The 23,910-nt window shown below is 37.7% G+C and overlaps 1 protein-coding gene across 4 annotated transcripts in view; it reads right to left on the bottom strand.

Annotated features, from left to right (window-relative positions):
* tenm4 (teneurin transmembrane protein 4) overlaps positions 1 to 23,910 on the bottom strand; it is a 146,076-nt gene that overhangs the window by 80,168 nt on the left and 41,998 nt on the right. For all 4 annotated transcript variants that reach the window (XM_086262155.1, XM_086262156.1, XM_086262157.1 and 1 more), the window contains exons 4-5: positions 10,622 to 10,843; positions 955 to 1,204 (exon numbers count right to left, since the gene is read on the bottom strand). In XM_086262155.1, coding sequence (XP_086118281.1) covers positions 955 to 1,204; positions 10,622 to 10,843 — 472 coding nt within the window. The remainder of the gene's footprint in view (positions 1 to 954; positions 1,205 to 10,621; positions 10,844 to 23,910) is intronic.

The following is a 23,910-nucleotide window of genomic DNA, read 5'->3' as shown; positions in this document are numbered from 1 at the left end:
TAAACAGTATAAATATATATGAAGAATCCACCTGTCATTGGCCAGAACTGTGGGTTTTGCTCATTCTTGATTATTTGTTATAACACTTTTACCTATAAGAAACAGAAATGCAATTGCTGCATTTATTTAAATTTACAAACTATTCACTTTTATATATAATATAATATAATATAATATAATATAACATCATGGTATGCGCAATTTTTTGTCATTGTGATCTGTTGTTTTTAGCCTTAACTGCTTTGAAGAGATAATTGCAACAGTTATAAAACAAAGGGTTTTTTCTTTGTTCTCCATAACAACTTACTCAAAGGGTTTATTTAAGGAAATGTGCCGCTGGTGATGTGGCGATTACTTTTTTCTTTTTACTATTAGCAGACTAAATTGATATCTTGGAAGGTTGAGAAAATTCTGCCTCAGTATTCCTAATTTCATACCGCCTTGCAATAAGACCATCCAAAGAAACACCAGATATTCCCTTTGTTACAATAACACTTGACAGACCTACTTCACACAAGGGCCTCCTATTGAGAAATACTAGAGAAATGAATGCTGATTAATATGAAATAAATAAAACTCAGGGCTGAAGTGGAGGGGCTACGAAGCCTGCTCACGGGAGCCTGAATATAATTTGGTATTATCCAACATGATTGTAATTACTCTGCTGTTTAAACTCAATAGCTTCCCCTGTTAGGACTCCTAGTATTAGGCGAACCAAAAGCACCACTTTTCTCTTGTTTGCCACAAAATCATGTTCATCACAAATATAGGCCTTTGCCCCTAGCAGGATATTTTCCATTTTATTGCTTTGCTCCTTGTTAGCACTGTGGTAATTTAATATGGAGCGGACAGCAGGAACAAGAGGAAACACCAAGTTCAATGGCACCAGCTCAGCTCAAGTCTTCCAGATGCCAACTTCTCTATACATTGTCTGAGAGACAAACTACACAGTACCTTGTTTCCAGGGGGATGTTGCTGTTAAGTAGCCAGTTGTCCTGTGCACTGCCAGAGTCTTGACCACTGGCGGGACCCTCAGGAGGAACGGAGCTGTCTGTGGGCGCAGGACTTGGGTTGCTCCGTGGTGTGTAGTTGCTCCTATTCAAGGAGTTAATAGAGGCTGCATGGTGCTGATGATTGGGCGAGTGGGAGTGGGAGAGTGGTAGAGGAGGCGTCCGCAGCCGAGAGTGATTTTGAAAGGCTCCGTCTGAAAGAAAAGAAAAAAAAAAACAGAAAAGAAATAAAACATGGAACAGATATTTTAAAAGAATAAAAATTCGACTCATTTACTGTTTGCTTTCAGGCACTTTTGGGTTACCTTTGAAAGCACCATCAAAGACAGCCAGATTCAGTTTGTTTGCCAGCATAGCAAGAATATGGCAGCTCCTTTGAGGATGCACATTCCAAAAGGTTTGTGAAAGCAAGCTCATGTGTGTAAACTAACTGGTTAAGACAAATCCAAAGCTTATTTCACGCCTTATGGTGTTATTTCAACCCAGTCAGGAACAATATTCTGACTGATGAATGATTAGACATAGCTTCGGTAGCACATACACTCACCAGTCACTTTATTAGGTCCAACTGCAATGCAAAATGCAAAAATCAGCCAATCACATAGGACCGTGTTTAGGCATGTAGACGTGCACAAAAGTGCTAAAGTTCAAACTGAGCATCAGCATGGGGAAGAAAGCTCATGGCATCATTGTTGATGCTAAACAGGCTGGTCTTTCAGAAACTGATGATCTGCTGGGATTCCCAAACAACCATTACTAGGGTTCACAGAGTGTAGTCTGAAAACTACACAATGCCCAGAGGCATAGTTGATGCCAGAGGTCAGAGGAGAATGGCCAGACTGATAAGCAAGCAGAATAAACTATAATACCAACTGTTACAACCAAGATATGCAGAAGAGCATTTCTGTGCACACAGCGCATCAGCCCTTGAAGCAGATGGGCTACAGCAGCAGAAGACCACTGATGTCAGCTAAGGACAGACAACTGAAGTTCACACTGAAGTACATTAGGCTATTCTACAGTGGCAGAGTCAGAGTTTGTGGTAAAAAAACATCAAAGAATGGATCCATCCTGCCTTGTATCAATGATTCAGGTTTCTGCTTGTGGTGTAATGGCGTATAAGATATTTTCTTGGCACACTTCAGGCCCCTCAGTACCAATTGGACATCATTTAAATGCCACCTGTCTTCTGATGGCTGCTTCCAGCAAGGTAATGTTGCATGTCACAAAGCTCAAATCATCTCAAACAGGTTTCATAAACATGACAATTAGTTAATTGTACTCAAACGGCCTCCAGAGTGACCAGATCTTCATCCAATAGAGCACCTTTGGGATGTGGTGAGATGAGAGACTCACATCAAGGAAATCTGCAGCAAGTGTGTGATGATGAATATGAACCATAATCCCTGAGAAAAATGTTTCCAGTATGTTGATGAATCCATGAAGAGTTAGGGCAGTTTTGAAGGAACTTGGTAGTACCAGGAGCCTGGACTTATCATCACAAACTGACCAGTGAGTATAAATTAACACCAAAAACTACTAAGTTTTTCACCTTTTCACTTACCAACAAAAAAACGCAGTTAAAAAAGTCGTACTTCTGCTCATTATTTCTCTAACTGACCTCTATCAGAGTGTTCTCTCTACCTCCCACAGAGACCTGTGACAGTTTACTCAGATCAGACACTGACTCCTGTGTAAACAGATTAGCTGGCCTCTTCCTGAAACACACCAATTCACTGGGCTTTTCTGAATTTGCATTTAGCGTTTTTTTGAGCATGCACAGTTTTTTTTTTTAAATAAACAATACTTTGTTTGCCTCCAAACTTCAATCCCGTAACTGCCGCAGATTAAGTGAAACACATTCATGATTTGATCCAGATTTAATCAACCAGATTAAGAGTGACTCCACTGGTTATGTACCATTTCAAAGCTTTTAGCAGGAAAATTTGCTCTTTTTTCTTTTCTTTTTTTTTTTTTTTTAACCAACTATATTGTCACTTTTTTAAGAGGATTTAAAACTATTAGATATGAAGTCTAGAAGGAGAAATTGTACCCTGTGGTTTTATATTCACTATTTGATAGTGTGCAATTCATGAGATAGAGGACCAATGTCTGTATGCACTCTGTATCCATTTATTTCCACATCTGCTAAGCCATTCATCAATCAATGAACTCCCGGCTTTACACAGAGTGGCTTTTCTTTATAGCAGTAAGCCTCCTTTATTTCACAGATATCCACAACACTAAATTGCCAATTTACAGCAGAGAGAGCAGAATACAGACACACACAAAGCTTATTTTGTATAATCAGCTCCTTCATTAAAGCGATACCTACTCATGCCAGTCAAGAAGCTTAGAGTCATTTCAGATATTTTTAGGGTCAGGAACATGAAGCTCTGATATCAACATGTGTCAATCAAAGCAGGCACAATAAGAACTTTTAAGGTGCACACTGGGTATTCAGAAAACATTATTATTAAGCTTCAATGCTTAGGTCTAGTCTGCAAAGTGGGTATAAAGTCCCTTGTGTTCAGAGGTGGCATGCTAAATAATGGCTCAGCAAAAGAAATCAACACAAAATGTACCATGCTGTATTAAGCAAGCCTGTTTCTTTTCAGGATTTAAACAAGCTGTTGCTTTACAAGGCACTAGGTAATTTTATACACAGTTTCATATTGTTTCAGTCTAGTGTTTCTGTTTCTGTTTCTTTACGTTCCATTAACTATCACCAAAAAAAAGAGAAAACATTTAAATTTTCACCTGGCTCAATGCCACGTAATCTACATATTTTCTAATGTAAAAGAACCGCTGAAAGAAGTAATTGCTATATGATGCATTTGCTGCACTGACAGATGGTCGGCTACTAAGTTCTCCACTTCTGCACAATGTTGCCTCTGTGCTTAGTCGAGACAGTGAAAGAGAAGCACACCACAGTCGTTATCAGCAGTGGACTAGTGTGAGGTAAAGCCACACGGTTGTTGATGATCTCCTTCCTGCTCAGTAATGTAACTGATTCCCTAAAGCCATTAATAAGGATATGCTAATTAGTTACAGGGACACCACAGATACTCTGAGAAATATATCACAAGGACAAATGCATCGCTGCTCTGGAATGCATTTACTTTTAGGTAAACAAATACTTTACTTCCTACTGTATGACCATCAAGTAAATGTAGGGCAACAAGTGATTAATTCCTCTAACATATTTTTGTTCCACCTGGGGACCATAGAAACAGTCCCCAGTGTTATAACAAGGCTCTTAAGAGCTTTGCTACAACATAAAAAATTACCACGAAAATAAATTGGTGCACATCAATATATCATAAACTTAATATAAGTATAAATTAATACAAGTATGCAGAATGCGCTTGCAGTGTATAGTTAGGACTACTGGCTCTTTTGTTCGCTCTGTTTAAAGACCACAGGAGGAACATATTTGAAATATACTTTCTGAAGTCTGAGCTACTCTGATATTTAGATTTAAATTTACATTTTAAACCTTAATGTATCAACAGTTTTAAAACTGATGGAAAATAATTCTGGTTGGGTATTCCACCTTTGACCTTCCCTTTGGATACTGTAACACAGAAAAGCCATCTCTAAATTCAAGACAGCAGTTGCAAAAAATCAGCGACTGAAAATCTTCTGCAGCCTTTAATCAAACCTTTGATCATCATATGCCCCCTAAAACAATTTCCTTTATTGTGTTTTCACTGATGCATTCCCTTCTGATGAGCTGCTGCCTGCTGAGACCGATTCTTCATCGTAGCTCTTCTTCTAGCACCTGGCAGCCACTGCTCTGCTTTAGCTGTTTGCTAACTATTAATGAGTTATACGTTCAGGATTGAATATAGGTCTGAAAGAACATGTAAATTTCTAACTTTAATTTTTCTATTTCTTTTTAAAATGCACATATGTAAAGGCAATTTCCTTCTAAAGTAAAATTACAAAGCTGAAAATGTTTTTTGTTTTTTAACTCAAGTCTGTACTTTATGGCCCAGTAGGGGGTCAAGGTCCACACGTTTGCCAATCTAAAAATCAGTTTTGCAGTACAACCAAAATTATATGCTTTTATGAACCTCGGAGAACCCTGAAAGCTGCAAATTACAAAAGATAATTTAGCATGCACAGTCCACTCCAACTGTTTTATTGGCTTTTTGAGAAGTTTTCCCAAACCTGCCAACCTGTTTATATATAAGCAATTCCCAGCACGCTGCACAGTAGAACAGATTATAATAAAGAGAAAGATAAATGCTCGTCGCACCTGGCTCAACAGCCCGGCAGAAAGTCATTCTTATTTTTCTGAAAAGAAACAGAAAGACAAGAAACGCGTCTGAGACCAAGCACAGTGAAACATGACCCCCACAGATGTGGTGATTCAGCAACAATTATTCACTACTATCCAAAGGATGCAAGAAAATAAATGGTTTTCTATTGAACTGCTTTGCACAACAAAATTGGCACAAAAGAAGATTCATTTGTTATCAGAGAGTCAGAGAAGGACTTTGTTACCATAGCCAAACTTTCACAGGACATTCAAAACAGAAGCCTAAAGATACCCATTCAGTCTGGGAATGTGGCATATTCATTTTTCTTTCTAACAGATGTATGCACTGGTTAAGGCCTCCTGATGCTTTTCTAGACAAGTAATTAAGGCAAATCCACTTCATTAGCTACGACCTCACCCTGCACTCTGAGAAATAAGAGAGATGTCTAATGGTGGAATGTTATAATTACTGGGAGACTGCTGTCCCATTTGTAGAAAAATAGTGACACAAAACTCAGGGAAAGATTAAATAAAAATTAATGGTTAATGTTCCACAAACAAGTAAAATAAAATAAAAAACTAAAAAGAAAAAACTAAAAGAATACAAAATAATTCAAACTCCTTGTAATATTTCTACTAATGTAAAGTTACGATTTTTACTTAAGGATTAGAAATCTTGGTTATTGAGAAGTCCTGGGTATGTTCATTTACTCATGAGCTACTGTATTGAGCTTGTTAATGAAATACTCAGAGTGTATGCAGTAGCCAAACTTTGAATTTTACTCTCGACAACAACAACAACAATAAAATCGACAACCAGTCACAGCAGAGCATCCCTTCATCTGGTCCAATTTAGCACTAAATGAGCCAACAAACCAATAAGAGCAGACTGGGATTTTTGGGTTGGCTGCCTTGGCATTTGAGACGGAAAATAGGTGTTTCTGTGATGAGAAAATTCTGTGCTATGTAAACCTTATATGGCACTAAAATAAAAGTATTAACTTATACGTTATATAGCATTATATCAGCTCTTTATTTCAGTGGATACAGTGGATATATATAATAGACTGAATCAATATAATACCAGATTTTGTGCTTGCAGTGTGTGTCATTTGCCACATTCGGCAAATCACATACAGAGGCCAGGTTCTCAATTTACCACTCGGTATAAAGACCTGGGTTGCGGGATGTTGTATTTCTGAACAAGGACAGTGGATGAAATCTATGGCAGTGATGGTCACACCTGATGAAATAAAATGATATGACATGCTCCAAACACCCGATCAACGCATTGAGGTGTGAGCTATTCGATACAGAATTAATCAAAAGCTATCAAGCGCCCAGATAAATCATTAAATCTTGCTTACTGCTACATCTCCTATGGCTAATCACAGGCGCAAAATTTCCAGTTGAGTGCCATTTGTCTATAAAAATACAAATAGAATTTGTCACGAAAGCAGTGAAGCTGCACACTCTACTGACTCTCAGAGGCTGGTTCTCTCTGCTGGACTTGCTTTTTCTTATGACATTAGAGAAGTCTGAATGGAAGATACATGAGGGAATTTCAGCTCTCTTTGCTGGACCCATTTGAGAGGTAACAGGTGCCGAGAACAACGTGATGTGTTTAGCGCTCAGTCCTCCACTCGCTCTCTATGGAAAAATAGGGAAAAAACATATTGAATTGTGACTATAATTTCACCTTCATCACCGAGGTAGAAAATGTTGATATTTTAGAAATATAAGATCCCCAAACAAGCTTTTGCAAAGGAGGCAAGTAAGTAGAAAAGACTTGATGGAAGCAAATATATTTATCCAAAAAATATATGTGGTTGTTTTTAATAACACAACAAAAAAAATATTAGTAACATAATTCAGAAAAATCTAGTTTTACAGCAATTTAATCTATAAGGATTTGCTTGCAAATGCTTCTCTCACCCTGAGATCTAATGGATTTTCTGTCATTCCCTGAGCTGCCTTAGAAAGAACAAGACAAGTGTTTATGTATGCTCTGTTCTGTGTGTCACTCTGCTGCAAATCCATCAAGAGGTTGGAGATTTTGTTAGATGGCACAGATGGTCTCCAATCATCATGCAATGGAAGTAATGCATCTCACTTTATGTCAATGAAAGGAAGATATGTAGGTATGCAAAATGCATTATCCATAGTCCCTGCACGCTGACGGACAGCAAGTTGAATGGAACTGGACAAATTGTCTGTTGACTCTAGTTCATTGATAACTTGAAGCTATTACTAAGAGAAACCAATTTCTTTTTATATGTCAGTAAAAAAAAAAAAAAATCAGATCCTCAGAAAAACAGGGGCAAAGCATGGCAGTGCCATGTGCAGCTCATTAAATTATTATTTAGGCTCAGATAGTTTTATTCCTCACGGTGTCTGTGGCTAAATTACTTTCTGGTGTGACCTCTTTTAACCACATTTCTCCGTCCTTGCAGACGCAGCGGGATGATTAAGCAGTTCAAATGAAGACTTATTTGAATTCACACACAGCTATGTCCCTGGGCCTTCTGTCCGGCTCAGCATTCCTGCTTGGTCAGCTGTGCGGTGGTGGTGGTGTGCTGGCCCTTTCACCAGGGAGCCCGGCTGCGCTGAAAGCTAACACTGACCGACCCCATGCTGTTTTGCATTAAGAGATGCTAATGCTGGGAGTTTGCAGTGTCTCAGATCTTGTGGCTCAGTGTGGCAGCGGGATCTCACTGGCAGTCTCCTCGGGAAGAAGCCCCTCAGAGAAAGCTGAGGGCCACAGTGAAACACATGCTTCATAAAAGAACTGCAGGCTTCAGCGAGCAGCCTCATCAGCCTTAGAGAAACTATTGCTCAGTGTTCCTCTAGATAAAAGCAGGACTCCCCCCACCCCACAGGGAAAAAAAGGGAAATAAATAAACACTGCTGCCTTGAAAGCTACTAATGTGAATAATGATATGCTGCTGAGAGTGTTTACTTGTTCAAAATCTAGCAGAACATTTTAAGTCCTGTATGGGGGCTCAAAGACGACCTTGAGCATATGTAATTTTAAGTGATAAAAAAAACCACCTGTTTTCTAGAGCAACAGATATACTGTGAGACAATTATTTTGGCATGCAAATTTTCTGTGGTTGTTTGCTGCCAATAATAATGTTATTTATTTATTTATTTATTTTGCTACAGTCTGTTAACCCTGACTTTGAATTTGTCTTCTACAACTGACCTGCATTAAAAAAAAGATCTGATTTGATATTCCAGTCATTTTTGCCATGGTGGCTTTTAAATTACCTTTTTTTTTTGCTCATGCAATTCTCACTGAAACCTGAGATGCATGCCAAATTCACATTTACATTTAGTAACATGAAACCTTTTTTATCCATAAAAAGAGAATAAAACAGAAAACATTTGAATTATTTTTCCAGATGTTTAATTAAACAAATATAGAAATGTGTAATCTGGTTAATTATATTGGCTATGTCATTTTGTGTATACAACACTCATGCACGCTCAATGGCAGATACATTTATGTAGCTCATGATAACATTGCCACTAATTATTTGACACAAACTACACAGACAGTTCTCCAAATTTGAATTTTAAAAGAAAATCTGCAAGACTATAGAATGACTGAAGAGACAGGCAACAAACAAGCTTACATAACTCATTAGGTGGTTTAAGTTAGCTGAAGAACAAAGGCTATTTCCTCTTATATAACTGTACGTCGCTTCTTACTGTCAAACATTGTGTAGAACTAAATAATAACATTCATTAATGAAGAATCTCAAGCAAAGCCCATTTTGCCAAGCACTAAGCAATATTTACAAGTTTCTCAGAACAGACAAGCATGGAAATATTAAGAGCTCTGGTGTACTGTTATATGAAATTGTATATGAAGGGCACATAGAAACTTGCTCTACTTTGCAGTTTAACAATCAGTCCTACAAAACCTGAGATGACCAAAGCTACTGGTGGGGGACATTCCTCATCGGTAGTCTCCAACCCCTTACTGACAGCCAGAGGCCAACCTAAACGATGTACCTATGCAAATCAGTGTCATTGTTATGAGACAAATCTGCTGCTTTAAAGGCCATTCCCCCCACCCATGTCCCCTTCAGCACAGTCATGTCACTGTTGGGTGACCAGCATGTTGCTACTGAGGAATTAGTGTTGAGATTTGCGATGGGATTAATAGCTCCTTCTCCGGGCTTTCTAAACAGGCAGCTGGGGTAGTTTGGAGCTCTGTGAGCTAACCCTTTAGTATTTGATTTGTAAGATTGATCAGATATTTCAATTTTTTGAATTTTCCTTTGGGTTTACTCCACCAGTAACAGATGTACAGTAGCTGAAAGACATCGACATTAAAACAACTCTAAAGCATCTTATTTAGCATGCAGATGTGAGTGATAAGTTTCATAATGTTTCATAAACACAAAGAAATAACTTTTTATACTGAAAATGAAGGTCTAAGCAAAAGTCTCTGAATTTGTAGCAACCAGAATAGTACAATGCAGCAACAAACAAATAATATATGACCATAATTTCAGCCTCTAGACCAGCCAAATTACATTTACCTGCACACACAACTCATGCAAATAAAAAAGATATATCATTATAACTGAAAGTTAACTACTGATAGTGTGAATAACATAGTCTGACTGCTGCTTGGTAAACATACTGTAAATATTTTACACTCACTACATTTCTGTCATCTCCTAACACCATGTGAGTCTGTCAGTCTGAGTGAGTGTTAAGTTAACAGCAGGAGACATTGCGTTTCATGAGGAATAATTAGCTGACATTTATTAATAAGAAATCATGTTGGGACTCTTTAGACTCAATCTAGCTCAAAAACCATGTTTTGCTATGCTATTTAAATAAAAAAAAATGACAGTGTTTATTTTAAAACTGTTTTAACATAACTTCAGACCACTCAGACTTCAGAGTAGGATATGGCAAGGACTACATTTCAGTACTTCAGTACTGTCTCAGTACTGTCTTTTTTGTATTTCTTGTCTGAGGTGTGGAGGTTGCATGCAGCTGCTTTTGAGGGATTTTTAGATGGATACTCTCACCATCAAACATTGAAATTGAAGAGAAATATCTGTGACAAATATCTCCTGCTGAACCAAAATCGTCCATCTCTTTGTGTGAGGCTCTGAACTTTGCAGACCTTGCTTCAGAGAGTGCTGTGCATTTCCTGAGGCTACATATCGACTCAAAAGTTTCTACTCTCTCTCATGGTGCTCAGAAAAAAGGGACATTTTCTTGCCTATAGCCATCCACATGACCTATAACACAACATATCCAGGAGCAGGGGAAGGCTAACCTCCACAAAGCAACAGTAGTTTGAAAACCAACTCACCATCAGCAGTAGCGGTAGCAGGAGCATACAGGTTCCCTGAGCCAGTTTTAACTAAGAATGAATTGGGGCCAAACTCATCCTCAGAGTCAGAGTCCTGGGCTGGCTGAGCCGCACAGTTACCTAGCAACCCTCCCTGGCTCTCATTGGCTGCAATGGAAGGGGGAGGGTAATGGAGCTGCTCAACAGGGGAGGAGGAGGCGGATGAACAATGCAGCGGAGGACCTGTGGACCACAAACAGAGACAACACATGGGGGGGAAATGAAACACACCCAAACACAGGCAACATCACACAGAAGCAGAACACACACACACACACACACATGCAAGACTTAACTCTGACACTTCAAAAACAAACAGGGACACATCTGCCTTTGTCTCCGCCACCTCATCCCAGCTGGGAAGAACAATACAAACAGCTGAAATGACTTTGAGATAGAATAGAAAAGGCAAATGCCTGGCACTGGTTTAGAGAAACAAAAACAACAAAACACCTTTTTGGGATGTTTAATGCAAAAAAGGGGGGATAATTACAGGTTACAATGCACAAATCCAAAAGCAAAGGGAAAAAAAACAAAAAGAGGAAAACAGAGGTGACGTGTTAGGGTGTATGGAAACATTACAGCACAGCAAATATGCATCCCATCAGGAGCCTGTCAAATTACTATGAATCTAAAAACTCCTCAAATTCTAAACAACCTCTCTTCACATCCGTTATCTAGCATAACTGCCATTCTCCAAACTACAAAAGTTACACTGAGAGATAAATGATTAGAGATCAAATTTACGCACTGTGCAGCAAGCATATGAATATGTCCCTCATTCTGGTGACTGTTAATACCCCCTCCTGTGGAAATATATAAAACCCCTGCCAGTCAAGAAATGAATCCAACCTGAACCAATCCTTCCTTTTTCGTATGTACACTGTGTCCATCTTAGCTTTTCTGCTTGTCAGTAATATAAAAAATAAAACAGCATAGTTGTCAGAGAGGTCAATTGCCTTTAAAGCATGAGTCATCTCGTTATATTTCAATATATTTCCATAACTCTTACATCTGAATATGGTACAGTTTTGTCTGTTAAGCCTTATTGGCTCCAATCACATGCTGTCAGGGAATGTTAAATCTCCACAAAGACCTCCTATTAATGTGTAATTAACTTTTGATGGACCTCTGCAGTGCGCTGAAAATAACACTGCTTAAGTAACATGACTACAGCGCACAAAAGCCATCAGTATGGCGCTCTCCCCATTTTTCCATCAGTCCTACTGTCTTGATGTTGAAATTCCAGCTGACCTGATTGTCATTTATCAGGAGAGATGATTTTCGTCTATGTCTGTAATGATCCCTGAAGAGTATTAAAACACGACTCACTGACTCGCATCTAATTAGGAAACAATTAGTGATATTAACATATCAGCCACAGCCCTACACAAGCAGTAAACGTCCACTGCTTCAGAGAGTCACAGTTTGTGCTTTACACACACTTCACACCAGACACTTCATTTTTTTTCTCAACTCTCTAATGCCGGTTCAGTAATGGGTGCTGAGGTATAGTGGTCCTGCTGTGGGTTAATGGCCAAGACACTGCTGTGATTGAATGTGCAGGAATGTATAACGGCGAGAGGAAAAGCTGTAGCAAAGAGCATTATCACGGCTGATTCAACGGGATTCATCTAAGACATGTATTAGTATCAAAAAACAACTCTGTGCTGCTAAATCAAGTACCACTTGACAAGCTACTACCTGACGCTATTTAAGATCAACCGTAGGACTGAAATGCTTGACGGAAAATACAAAGATGAGCTGCACAAGGGTCTTGGACTGAATATTACTGCATTTTCCTCTAAGAGAGAATTCATCACTGAGACCAGAAAAGATTAAAGTCCTCTAAACATGGTCAAAGTCATAACTTAAATGAGGTCAAGGTAGTCATGTTCAGAAGCCATTACTCTTGCACACAAAGGTTCTACTGTCTCACTGCATTTCATTAATACTGCCTTATCCACACCACATCCACCTGAAGCCAGACACAAGGCCTCTGCAGACAGAAAGCCACAGCTTGAGATGGCCAGAGAAGTTTCTCTGGCTGCCAGAGTTGATTGCTTTTGCCTTCGCTCACTATATTACAGCAGCAAAAGGGAACCTTTACTTAGGACCCCTTGGACCATGCCCAACTGCTGTAGCTTCTGACAGCTTCAGGAAGTGCCTTTTACTGCCTAGTTTGTCCCAACTGCTAAAACAGATGACCACCCACTGCATTTAAGGTCTTAATCTACTCATTAGCAAGCCAATTACAAGAACAGGCAAATAAGTGTAATCTGTAGGTAAGGAAATCTGCTAAATACATTGTTGCTTTTAGTGCTTGCTCCCTATATAACTGCTGACAAAATGTATTTCAATAGATTTGGGTTGTTCTAAACTAAAGGAACCTACTAATAATGTAACATTCTTGCATTAAATGCATGTAACCCCCTCTGTAAACAAACATTCTAAAACCTTTTACTTTCAGTATCATTCAATTATATTCATTTTAATAACACTATTATTAAAAATGCTCAGATGTGTCAGAATAAAGTGTGAAAACAGAATCGAATGAATGGCTAATTATTTAAAATGATAATCTGACAAACACAACAGGTAAGGCTGAAACAGAGGAAGCAACAAAACTACACAAGCGTAATGCTACACCACTTGGTGGATATGGGTGGATATAGAATATAGGTTTCATATGAATAAAAATACGCTTATATGAAATGGAATTTGTATAAAAGTTATGCAGTGAATTATCAAAAGTCACTTGAAATCAGAAAAAAGACAAAAGCTGAAGCACTGTGAGGCTTTTTAAAAATAATAATTAAAAGATTTTATATGTTACAGTTCTACAGGTCAAAGAAAAAAAACTGTATGTGGTGTATGAATTACAGACATGATCCTAGCAGCAGTATAAACATGCAAATGTATGATGAAAAAATTCGATCAATTCTTTTTATAATCCTACAGTTTAAAATAAATAAGCAAAAACTGACCAAAGACTAGTAATGGGCATGGGCTACATCATGCAAACGGGAGCATAAGATTCTTTGGTAGAATCACCTCTGTGTGTTTATACATCACTGCTGTACTTAATCATTAGCAATTATTAAACTATAGCTCTCACTCTCTCTCTTCATAGTTTTCCTTTTCTCCTGTCTCTTTGATCTCACCTTCATTACACTTTAAACTGGTCACAGCAGATTGTTGCCCCTCGCTGAAACTGGTTCTACTAGATGTTTCTTCCTCTTAAAAAGGATTTTTGTCTTCCCACTGTCTCCAACTGCTTGCTCATAGGGGCTGTGTGATTATCGAGGTTTCTTTCTTATATTGTAGGGTCTTTAACTTACAATAAAAGCACCTTAAGGTGACTGTTGTTGTGATTTGGTGCTATGTAAATGAAACTGTATTGAACTGAACTGAATTCAATTGTTAAACTGTTTAAGAAATTCACAAATCAACAAAAAAGAAGTTTGCATCTTCAGTGGCAGAGCTCCATGTCCATGCTCCATGAGTGGTGACATCACATCTGCACTCTGCCGCTATTCTGGGCTAAATCTAAATTTTTTACAGTAACTGACGAGTGCAGCACGAGGGGGTTTCCAAATGGGCAAGGCAAGTTTGTGAACAGTAGAAAAAACATATAGAAAAGAAAATCAAGAAAAGTATTTTTTTTTTTTTAGCTGTTTTAGGATTTTTCATTTGCTTCATCACTAGTGCTCTGGCTGCACTAGTTAAAATTCCATTACACAGATCTTTGGGATCTGTGTAATGGAATTTTGTCAAGATGATGCTGTGCTTATCTGACTTACTTTCTATTTTTATTTAATTAGTTTATGCAAAATACCAATTTTCACCTTTACCTTTCTTAAACACTGTTTTACACTGCCTTTTTCAATCATTCTAGAGTTGGAAACTGTTACAGAATCTACCGTATACTGGTTCACAAATCCCTATAATAGCATCTCACCCTGCATTAAGCTTTAAGCTCTTTTTACACATGTGCTGCAGCCGTGAACTTCTCTACACCGGAGGTGCAAAGGAGAATGTAAATGTCTGAAACAGTAAGACGGGAAATTAGCCAGTCTTCAACTTGTCAGCTACCTAATACACCTACCTAAGTCCGTGTGATGTCTTATTGCACTGATGTACAAATAGTGCAGCTAATTGTCTGCTGTATTAGCTGCTAGTAAGAGAGTGTGTTGCCTCCCACACATTCTATCCAGGAAGCTTCCTCATCCAAAAAATAAATAAATAAATAAATACAAATAAATAAATAAGACTACTTCCAGTAGTGCAGACTATCTCCTTCAATGTGCTACATGACAGTTCATGTGTGAAAATGGCTGTAGTGTAATAAATGTCACAAAATGGTGAAAGAAACAGTATTCACAGTGTCACAGGGTAAGGTGACAAACATGTAAGGCATCCAAATTGTGTGTTACTGTGTGTGTGTGTGTGTGTGTGTGTGTGTGTGTGTGTGTGTGTGTGTGTGTGTGTGTGTGTGTGTGTGTGAGTGAGAGAGAGACAGACAGACAGAAATAAACACTATAAAAAAAAACACCAGGATAACCAATTTAAAATTACAGAAATAAAAAGCTGGAAAACTGATGATTTATTATTTAGCAATAATCAGCTATGTGCTATGTCACTCAAACCAACAGCAACATAAAAAGCATTTGTAGCCACACTTTCTGCTCCAGATCTGTTTGTATATTATGCCTCTGATTATTATGTGAGTTCAGAAGTGACTACAGACAAGCAAAGGCATTACCAAACATATTTAAGAACTACAACTATTATGTGTACAGACTGTAATGCACATTTTGGCCTTGAGAAGCTACGAAACTAATCAGAATGATTACATTTGTGCATGAATGAGAAGCAGAATCAGCACAAACAAAAAAAGAAAATTTATGTTTAAAAATTCCTTTATTTGAGGAGGCTTCACATGCTAAGAGAGAGGAAATGAAATCAGGTAAACAAAGAATGTAATTTAGAGGGAGGATGTAATCAAGTGAAAAGAAAGTCGAATAAGAAGAATCAACAGAGTCCTGATATTCAAACCTGTTTTCTCTCCAAACTTAACTAATCTTTCTTATTTTACCACCGACTGATATAAAAGTCGGAAGTTATACAGAGAAAATAAGACATATTCCTGGAGATAAAATGTGCCATTCTTCAGCTACGCAACATGATAAACCAGGTCTATGACTGCTTTTGTTAAATACAGCCACCACACAGAGGAAGGCTGGAGCAGACGAGTGACTCCGTGATGAATGGAGTCACTCGTCTGAATTATGTTTACTTAAAAACTGCAGCTAAGGGCACTAAGCATATAGGACACAGAAGTATGACTCAGAGTCTCAGAGGAGACTGAGTGTCATCATCACATAGCTATTCTCTTTGTAAAATGCACATTGTGTTGAACAATGGTGGTCATATAAGACTGTAGTAAAGGTAGAATCATTTATTGTAATGCTAATCGTAATTTAATTTAATCACAGCATTGTACAATGATAATATGGCAACCCCGCCTCCAACCCAAAAAGGTCCAAAAAGCAAAAAAAATAGACAAATAGACAAAAAAGAACAAACAAGTAATATTATGTGTCAACAAATTGGCTTGGACGGTTGTGTGGTACCATTTGAACAGGAGTATGTGAAAGGTTGGCAGGTTGTCATTGGCAGATCAGTAAAATGTTATGTAATTTGCTCCTGGCACCAATTTTGTCATCCAGTGTAGGTGGAGTAGGATTCACTCCAAGATGTTATGCCATGAATAAAGCTTTTGTCATATTTTCGGCTGCTGAATTTTATCCTCAGCCATCATCAGCGGGCCTGATCGTGAATATTCTGATTTTCCCTGCTGCTGTAAGTGTTCCAACTGTGTTTAAACGTGGAGGTCAAATGGAAATGGACAGCTCTATTTTTTCTGTGTGCACATACATGCAAAGTGCTCGTCTCTACACCACAGTGGTTTTGTTCCTTGTCTGCACCTACTTGACATTTTGCACCAATCTGCTGATGGTGGTTGGTGATGTTAGTGAAGTGCAATTTTCAGCATCTTTTGCACTAATCACAGTAAGGACCTAATCAGAAACATGCAATGGGTGCAGCACAAAGGCTCTGTACTGTTTACATCATTACTTGGAGAAGGAGCACCTTTAAGTTCTCCTCTAAATTTATGTCTAACAAATACGTATGTTTGCCGCTGTGCTCAACTTTAATTGTACTGTTGCCAATCATCAGTCATCTATGCACAGAGTTTTGTTATTTATTTTGATTTGATTATTATGTGCCAGATTTCACTTATGAAGGTCCTCCTTTTCTCTTGATTAGCTGTCTTTGGACCCATCTGAAGGCTGCAGGTATGCGTTGCTTCTGCAGTGTCTAATTTGAGTGGCACACGGTGAAATGTGATTATGCACACCACCACCGATAGTCTTGATTAAATCTTCCAAAATCAGAAGCAAGCATCTACTTCCGTGTCTACTATAGGAAATCTTTACTTACACTTTATGGAGCAAAAATCTAGTGTCTTTGCCAGTGTCTCTGCTAAACAAGAGTGGGTAAAAATAAAGGTACTTCAGCAGTATTAAAGCTTTACTTCTAGAAAAAAATGACTCACAAGTGTTCGTGCTTTTCAAACTAAGCTATCAAAACAAATTAATACAACAGTGACTGTTGTGAGTTTGCTGAGAAGCATTAAGGATATATTCTCTTCAAAGGAAAACAGCTGGCTTTATAAATAAGCCTATTATTCCAAACCAAATACAAATAATGGTCTATTAATTGAGTTTTATTTGCCTACAAGGTGCTTTGGCCACCAAGGTGCTTTAATTGGATAGTTAATAGCCTTTAAATTACCTGAGCATCTGCAATTCCCTTTTCAGCTTTCCAAGTTTTTCCCCCCTCATAAAGTCTTGTTGCTTAAAGCTCGAGTGGCCATATTTACTGTGTTAACCATTTAGGATTAAGTTGTCCGGGGAATGTTGTGTGACACAAGGTCTTTAAAAAGACTGATAAAGAGCCGACTCCATTAATAAGGAAGTCTGATTCTTTTTTTTCTACTTGGGTGTTATCAAATGTATTCTCATTAACTATATCACATATTTTACTTTATAATGAATTTCGAGAATATGAAAATGTGGTGTTAATATTGCCATTGTGTCACTGACAATCTCAGAGATTCAGTAAAAATACAAGCAAAAGCAGGTGGAAATGTTACAAAAGATCAACAAAAAGCAATGTTTAAAAACCAACGCAGTTACAAAAATTAATTTTCTCATTTTTATATTTCCAAAAATGTATATAATCTTTTAATGACCATATTATCCGTAATTTTTGCTGAATATAAACATTTTACATTTTCTTCTGACAAATATTTGTGAGGATAAGATCAATGGAAACAACAGATTTTGTAATAAGGCATGTAAAAAGTTATCAGGATTAGATTACAAGACTACAAGATGTATCTTGAATACTCATGTGTGCTCTGGTAATTTAACTAATCACAGTTCTACAGGCAATACGGCCAACAAGGCAGCTTAATTTTCTCTTGTGCATTATTATTAGAATTCCCAAATTGACATAATTGTGTTCTATGATACTGCTGCAAGCAACAACTAGCCTTTTGATAAAATTAACACTTGAAAAGTGATCTCACTTTAGGAAAAGAAAAAAAGAGAAAGAAAAGAAGTGTAAACAAAAGCAAATTTGCAGCTTAAGGGGACAGAGTCATAAAAGTAACTCACCAAAACCAAGCGATAAACCGTATTGTAAACATATGTGGTATATTTTTTTTTAACTGTGATACTACAAAGATCATCAAGCTCCTTTGCAATACTCAAGATTACACAAAACATGTCTGCTGTGTGACAACAAGACTTTGCTTATTGATTTGGTGCAATTCTATGTGACATCAAGTCCTCCTCCTTACCCCAACTCCACAATAGAACCATAGCCTCGCTTGCAGAGGAAGTGGGAAACAAGCTTTTATGAACCAGCATTGAAAAATTGATAAATATCTCTCTGATGGTGCCATTTACCTGTGAGGAATCAATATCATAATAACGAGAGTGAACCAAATGTATGATTGAAAATAAACTGTAAAAACACATAAATGTCTTTTTTCTTTATAGACGGGGCTAACCATTACTGAGAAAATGGAAATTATACTGTCTTGTAATAAAACAGTATGCCCACAGAAGAAACAATTCCATTTAAGACTTTCACCACTACACTTCTATCAGCACTTTAAGCAAAGCATCCATTACTTACAACAACTGTATGCTCTTAAAGAGACAAATGCTGAATTATAAATGGATGAAAAGAATAAATCCAGAAAACAAGAGAAAAAATCTCATCATCGATCATTAATGCAAATATCGTAGTAATAGCAGTAAAATGCTAGAAATAGTTAGTGATTTAGATCAAATGGGTAATTTTCATTAGTATATTTACAGGCAATGGGCCTAAGACTAATTTAACATCTTAGGCAGTTTTAATCTATTCATCCGCATGGGGAAGGAGGAGAATCTCTAACTAAGATAAAAAAAAATCAGCAGCATTAGCAGACAGCAGAAAAGACAGATGCATTCCAGGGTATCACCTAGGAAGATGAACAGGAGGCCAGAGTGTCTTAGATTAGAGATGGCATTTCCTCTCTGGGTTAGAACCACAGACTCTCTCCCCAGTCATCCTCTACCCACATCCCTGCTTGGCTGCTGCCACTCTCTTGCATCCAGTCCACTCTATTTTTCTGTGCTGGAAGGAAAAGAAGAAAACTTGTGTGCCCCGCTATCCAGCTGAAAGACACCATCTGTTCTTACTTTTCTGTGACAAACAGAGAAATGAATCAGACTCGGTATTTAAAACTGAAATCAACTGAGGAGACTTTTTTCTGTTCGAAGAGAAACCCTAAATCCCGCTGAACGGCAAGCTTCAACCTTTTTTGTGTTACCCTTAAGGAATGTTTTGACACCTAGAATAAACGGAGAACACAGTGTGCAGGCCAACTGAACATGCTGAGACAGCTAAGCTGATGCACCGTTTTTTTGTTGTTGTGTTTTTTAACTGAGCAAACGTTTTCAAGACTCCTTGGTCTTTAGGCCCAATCCCATTTCCCCCCCCCCCCTTTTTTTTTTTTACAATTTACTTTGCTGGTCTTTTGAATCAGTGCTACTTCTGAGGCAGTCTGACATTGCTAAATCCCTCCATACAACCCCATTTAAGCATCCCCAGGGTTTTCTTTGTTCTAGGATGAAAAGTAAAGGTTCCAATCTCCTCACCTCTCACTGTTAACGACATCCTGCAGGCCTGTGATGGCTGTTTTCAAGGATCTCCTGGTCGACACAACTGTTCGCAAGTGACACTGTGACAAGACATCTTCTCTAACTGCACAGAAAAAGTGCAGTAAAAACAGGCTTATAAACGCATCACGCCCATTTGGAGAATCCTCAGCAGAGGATTCCAAACTTCAAAGTTGTGCACATGGTAATCTGCTTTAAATGGATGTTTCGCGGCCTCTATCATAGCTCGATCATCAACTGAGCCGACTTAAACCATGGCTGAAAAAACAATACTAATAGTGGATAATTATCAGCTTTTACTTCGTCTGCACAGGCTGCTCCATTCCCTCTTCCATCGCACAAAGAGGCTGGTGAATAAACACAATGGCATGAATAAATAATGATCCCACAATCCTCTTAAGGTCCCCGAATAGTGAGGGGGAAAAAAGACAAAAGTTTACTTTTGGTGTTTGAGAGCAAGCAGAGCCTGAAATTGTAAGCGACTCATTAGGGCTACATGTGGCTTGCCTCGGGCCTTGCTGAACAAAGATAACACCATCCCCATCCTGCCATTCCTCAGTGCATTCTAGGGCTTGCCTAATAAAATTCTAAAGTATACCCTTAAGAAAAAGCTACATTCCTAATAAAAGACAATAAAGAGCTTAAACACGGCCTCAAAAAACTGAAAACCTTTACATCTTCCAAATTTTCTTCTGGAATCCAAACTGTATAATACAGTAAAATTCTTTACTGAGAGGGACACATTTTACATGATTCCACCAGATGTTGTATATAGCCATCGGAGTAACACGCAGGCTTTCATGAAAGAGAGTACACCTCTGTTAAAATTGATATCCTCCTCTCATCATGCTCTCCAGATAGCTTACATAAAAGCCCACTGTTTTTCATTTCAGACACTTTGTCAGTGTTGAAGAATTGATTTGTGTGTGTGTTCAGCTCCCACTGAGTGCAAGACAGTTCAAAAGGCTATCTAAAATACATGCTGTCAAGCGGCTTATGTTTGTAAGTGCTTATATAATTCATAGCATGATAAAAGTTAAGCCACTAAGAGTCAGCAACATGGTCAGTAAGATTAGTTTATACCACAAGAAGTTAAACAAAGAGTAAAGAAATGTGGGCATAAATGTATTTTGAATTTGAAAACAATTTCGACCTTATATAAGTATATTCCAACCATCCAAGTACTTCTTATAATTCATCCAAGTATGTAGTTAACAATACTTGGTTGAATGTCAGTTGCAAGAATATTTTGTGCAGACAGAAAACACCTTTACTAAGGAACAATTGTTCACAGCAAGGAAAACTATTTTTATTGCAAATTTGGACTTGGACAACAGCACAAACATCATGATTATTTTTAAATAATTTGTCAATCTAGTAGCAAAAAATTATAAGAATTTCCAATATTTTATATATTCTATTGTTGAGCATTGAGTCCTTTGTGTACAATTTTTCGTTTTACGTTTTGACACATTTGTAAGGGTTAAAAAGAATTATTTAAGAATTAAAATAAGACAACATTGAACAGTTTGTTTACCAACAATTATGGTGAATAACTACCAATTACAGACAAATGTTAAATAAGTGCAGTGGACGTCATGAACTTTAAAAAATGGGCCTTTTTATAAGGGATTGCCTCAAGCAAAACACTGGGAAAAAATGAATTAATTAATAATGAAAAACTGGAGAAAAAGAGGGGGATGGAAGCACAAACTGGTCGACGGTAGAGCCAATCTCGGAAGGGTCCCTGGTGGCCCACAACCATCCAACAGCCTCTACAGTAGAATTCCTGCAATGGGGGATGTGGTCCAGGCCCAGCCGGCAGTGGACTTGCAGCAAGCCAGCGACTGTCAGGCAGCTTTAAGCAGCCATTAATGAACCTTTGGAAGGTTCATTAATGGAAGCATTTTATGACTTTAACGTCTCAGCTTTGTTTTTGTTTTTTTTTAATTTGTTTTTTTTGTTTGCTTTTTAGAAACAGGTGAAACACTTAGGAAAAATGAACATACAGTAAAAACAATAATTGCTTTATCCCAGTTATCTTGTTCTCATAATTGTTGGAAGATAAAATCCTAATTGAAAATGAAACTGGATTAATTGCCCAGCCCTAGTATAATGTTACCTCAGTAATGTTACCTTGAGACATTTTAGTTCATATTAAACATACATTCTGTTACATAAAGGATGTTCTGAGCTAAACCGCAGGATAAGAATGGAGTCCAATAAATATTTAATGGATAAATATGAGCCATAAGCCTAATCTTTTTTCAGTCCTTTGTTTACTGCATTCTGGCTGTTACAGGTTGTATTATTATTCATGAAGCTGTCACTTTCTAGAATAAAATGAGACATTTACGGTTCTATCTTACTTCTATACTTTTCTTGGATGTGTACAGTGTGAAGAAAGCAGAACGTCTAGAAGTCAACTATGTGATAAGAAAAGGTACAATAAAGCTTTATTTATCCGAGATTAGGGAATATGTTTGCTACAGCAGTTAATATAATTTAATAATAATAACATCAACAGCACTAAGAAAAAGAAAAAGTAGAAGCAAAAAAGTTTTTAAAATGTCAATAAATGTTTAACTGAATTTTGGCAGTAGAGCTGAAACAGTCTGTCAAAGAAAGTCCGCCGTTGCCAGTCCAGTAAACGGTGAACAGTGTGGTCAGTATTATAAATTGGTATTTATTTTTTTCAGTGACCTCCTCTCGACCACAAATCTTCAAATATGTCCAATTTGTAGCCAATCACAGAGCCAGCTTTCTTGATCAGATTATCCATCTGTTAGTGTCACCAGCTCCGACGCAGTTCCCCCAGCAGACCCCAACAAAGCAGGCTGAGCTCACCACAACAAACTTATAGAAAATCTTTTCCTGCCTCTCACTGTCTTTTAGCAAATGACAAAAGGGGCACACAAGACTTAAAGCTCAACTTAACACTATAACAATGTTAGGAAAATCAAAATATTCTTTTTTGTCCTCGCTTTTCCACTTCACTTTTGCAAAAGCGAACATAATATTATCGCAGCCATGCAACTGTTGTATGCTATAGAGTCACATAACTAGTGTAGCGTATAAATTTTTATAGTGGCTGTTTATCAGGCAGCTGACTGACAGAAGTCAATTTATTTTCTAGTACCTGATTAAGTTGTTCAACTTGACATTTTGAAAACATACTGCCTCAGGTTGCCATCCATACCTAAGCTAAATGGGAAAATGCGTCTGAACTACACTTACGCGGAACAAAATGGTAAAGGCGTTACACTTCCAACCTACTGTAAACAACAGACAGAGCTTAGCTAGTAAGAAACCAGTTTAAATCCTCTAAAAGTGCATCTATGCCAGAATTTGGTAATTCACACACTGCAAGACAGACAGATAGACTGCAGCTCTGGTGCGACCTACTGCAGAAGCTGGCAATTCATACAGTTGCGATAAGACTGGCGTTTCCAGTGTGACAGCAGTACTTTTGGGAAACCTCTGAAGGCAGAAGAAAAAAAACTGTAAAGCTTATATCCCAAACTTTTTTCTTCAAAATTCACAGGCTGTGAAATTTTCACTGTGCCAAGCTATTTTCAATGAGAGATAAATAATCCAGGAAGAACATGAGCTGTCCAGCGCAATGAGTCTTTATGTGTGTGAAAATAATCTTATATTTAAGCATGCTAATCTTATTTTGAATCGCTCTGTATTGACAAATAATTATACTCACAAAGGACCATCTGAACTCACATCATTCCCGGGTAAGACTTTTAAAAGAAACACAAATTTAATAGACACGTTTCATCCGCATCCACTGAGACTCTTTTGGCTCTTTTCTTGTGTACTTTTATACATATACGATGAAATATGCATGAGAGTTCAATAAAAAAAAACATGATTTGATTTTGCATCTTAAATATAAGAAAGTGTTTTCTACCTTTGGATGATGAAGTGACAGAAACA

Source organism: Aulonocara sp. 'chitande type north' Nkhata Bay, linkage group LG14 (assembly GCF_057382095.1).
Source record: "Aulonocara sp. 'chitande type north' Nkhata Bay isolate Kocher_YH1m ecotype deep benthic linkage group LG14, A_spYH_male_GT1.1, whole genome shotgun sequence".
Classification (NCBI taxonomy): Eukaryota; Metazoa; Chordata; class Actinopteri; order Cichliformes; family Cichlidae; genus Aulonocara; species Aulonocara sp. 'chitande type north' Nkhata Bay.
Note: the sequence above shows the minus strand (reverse complement) of the source record. Positions and strands in the feature narration are given on the sequence as shown.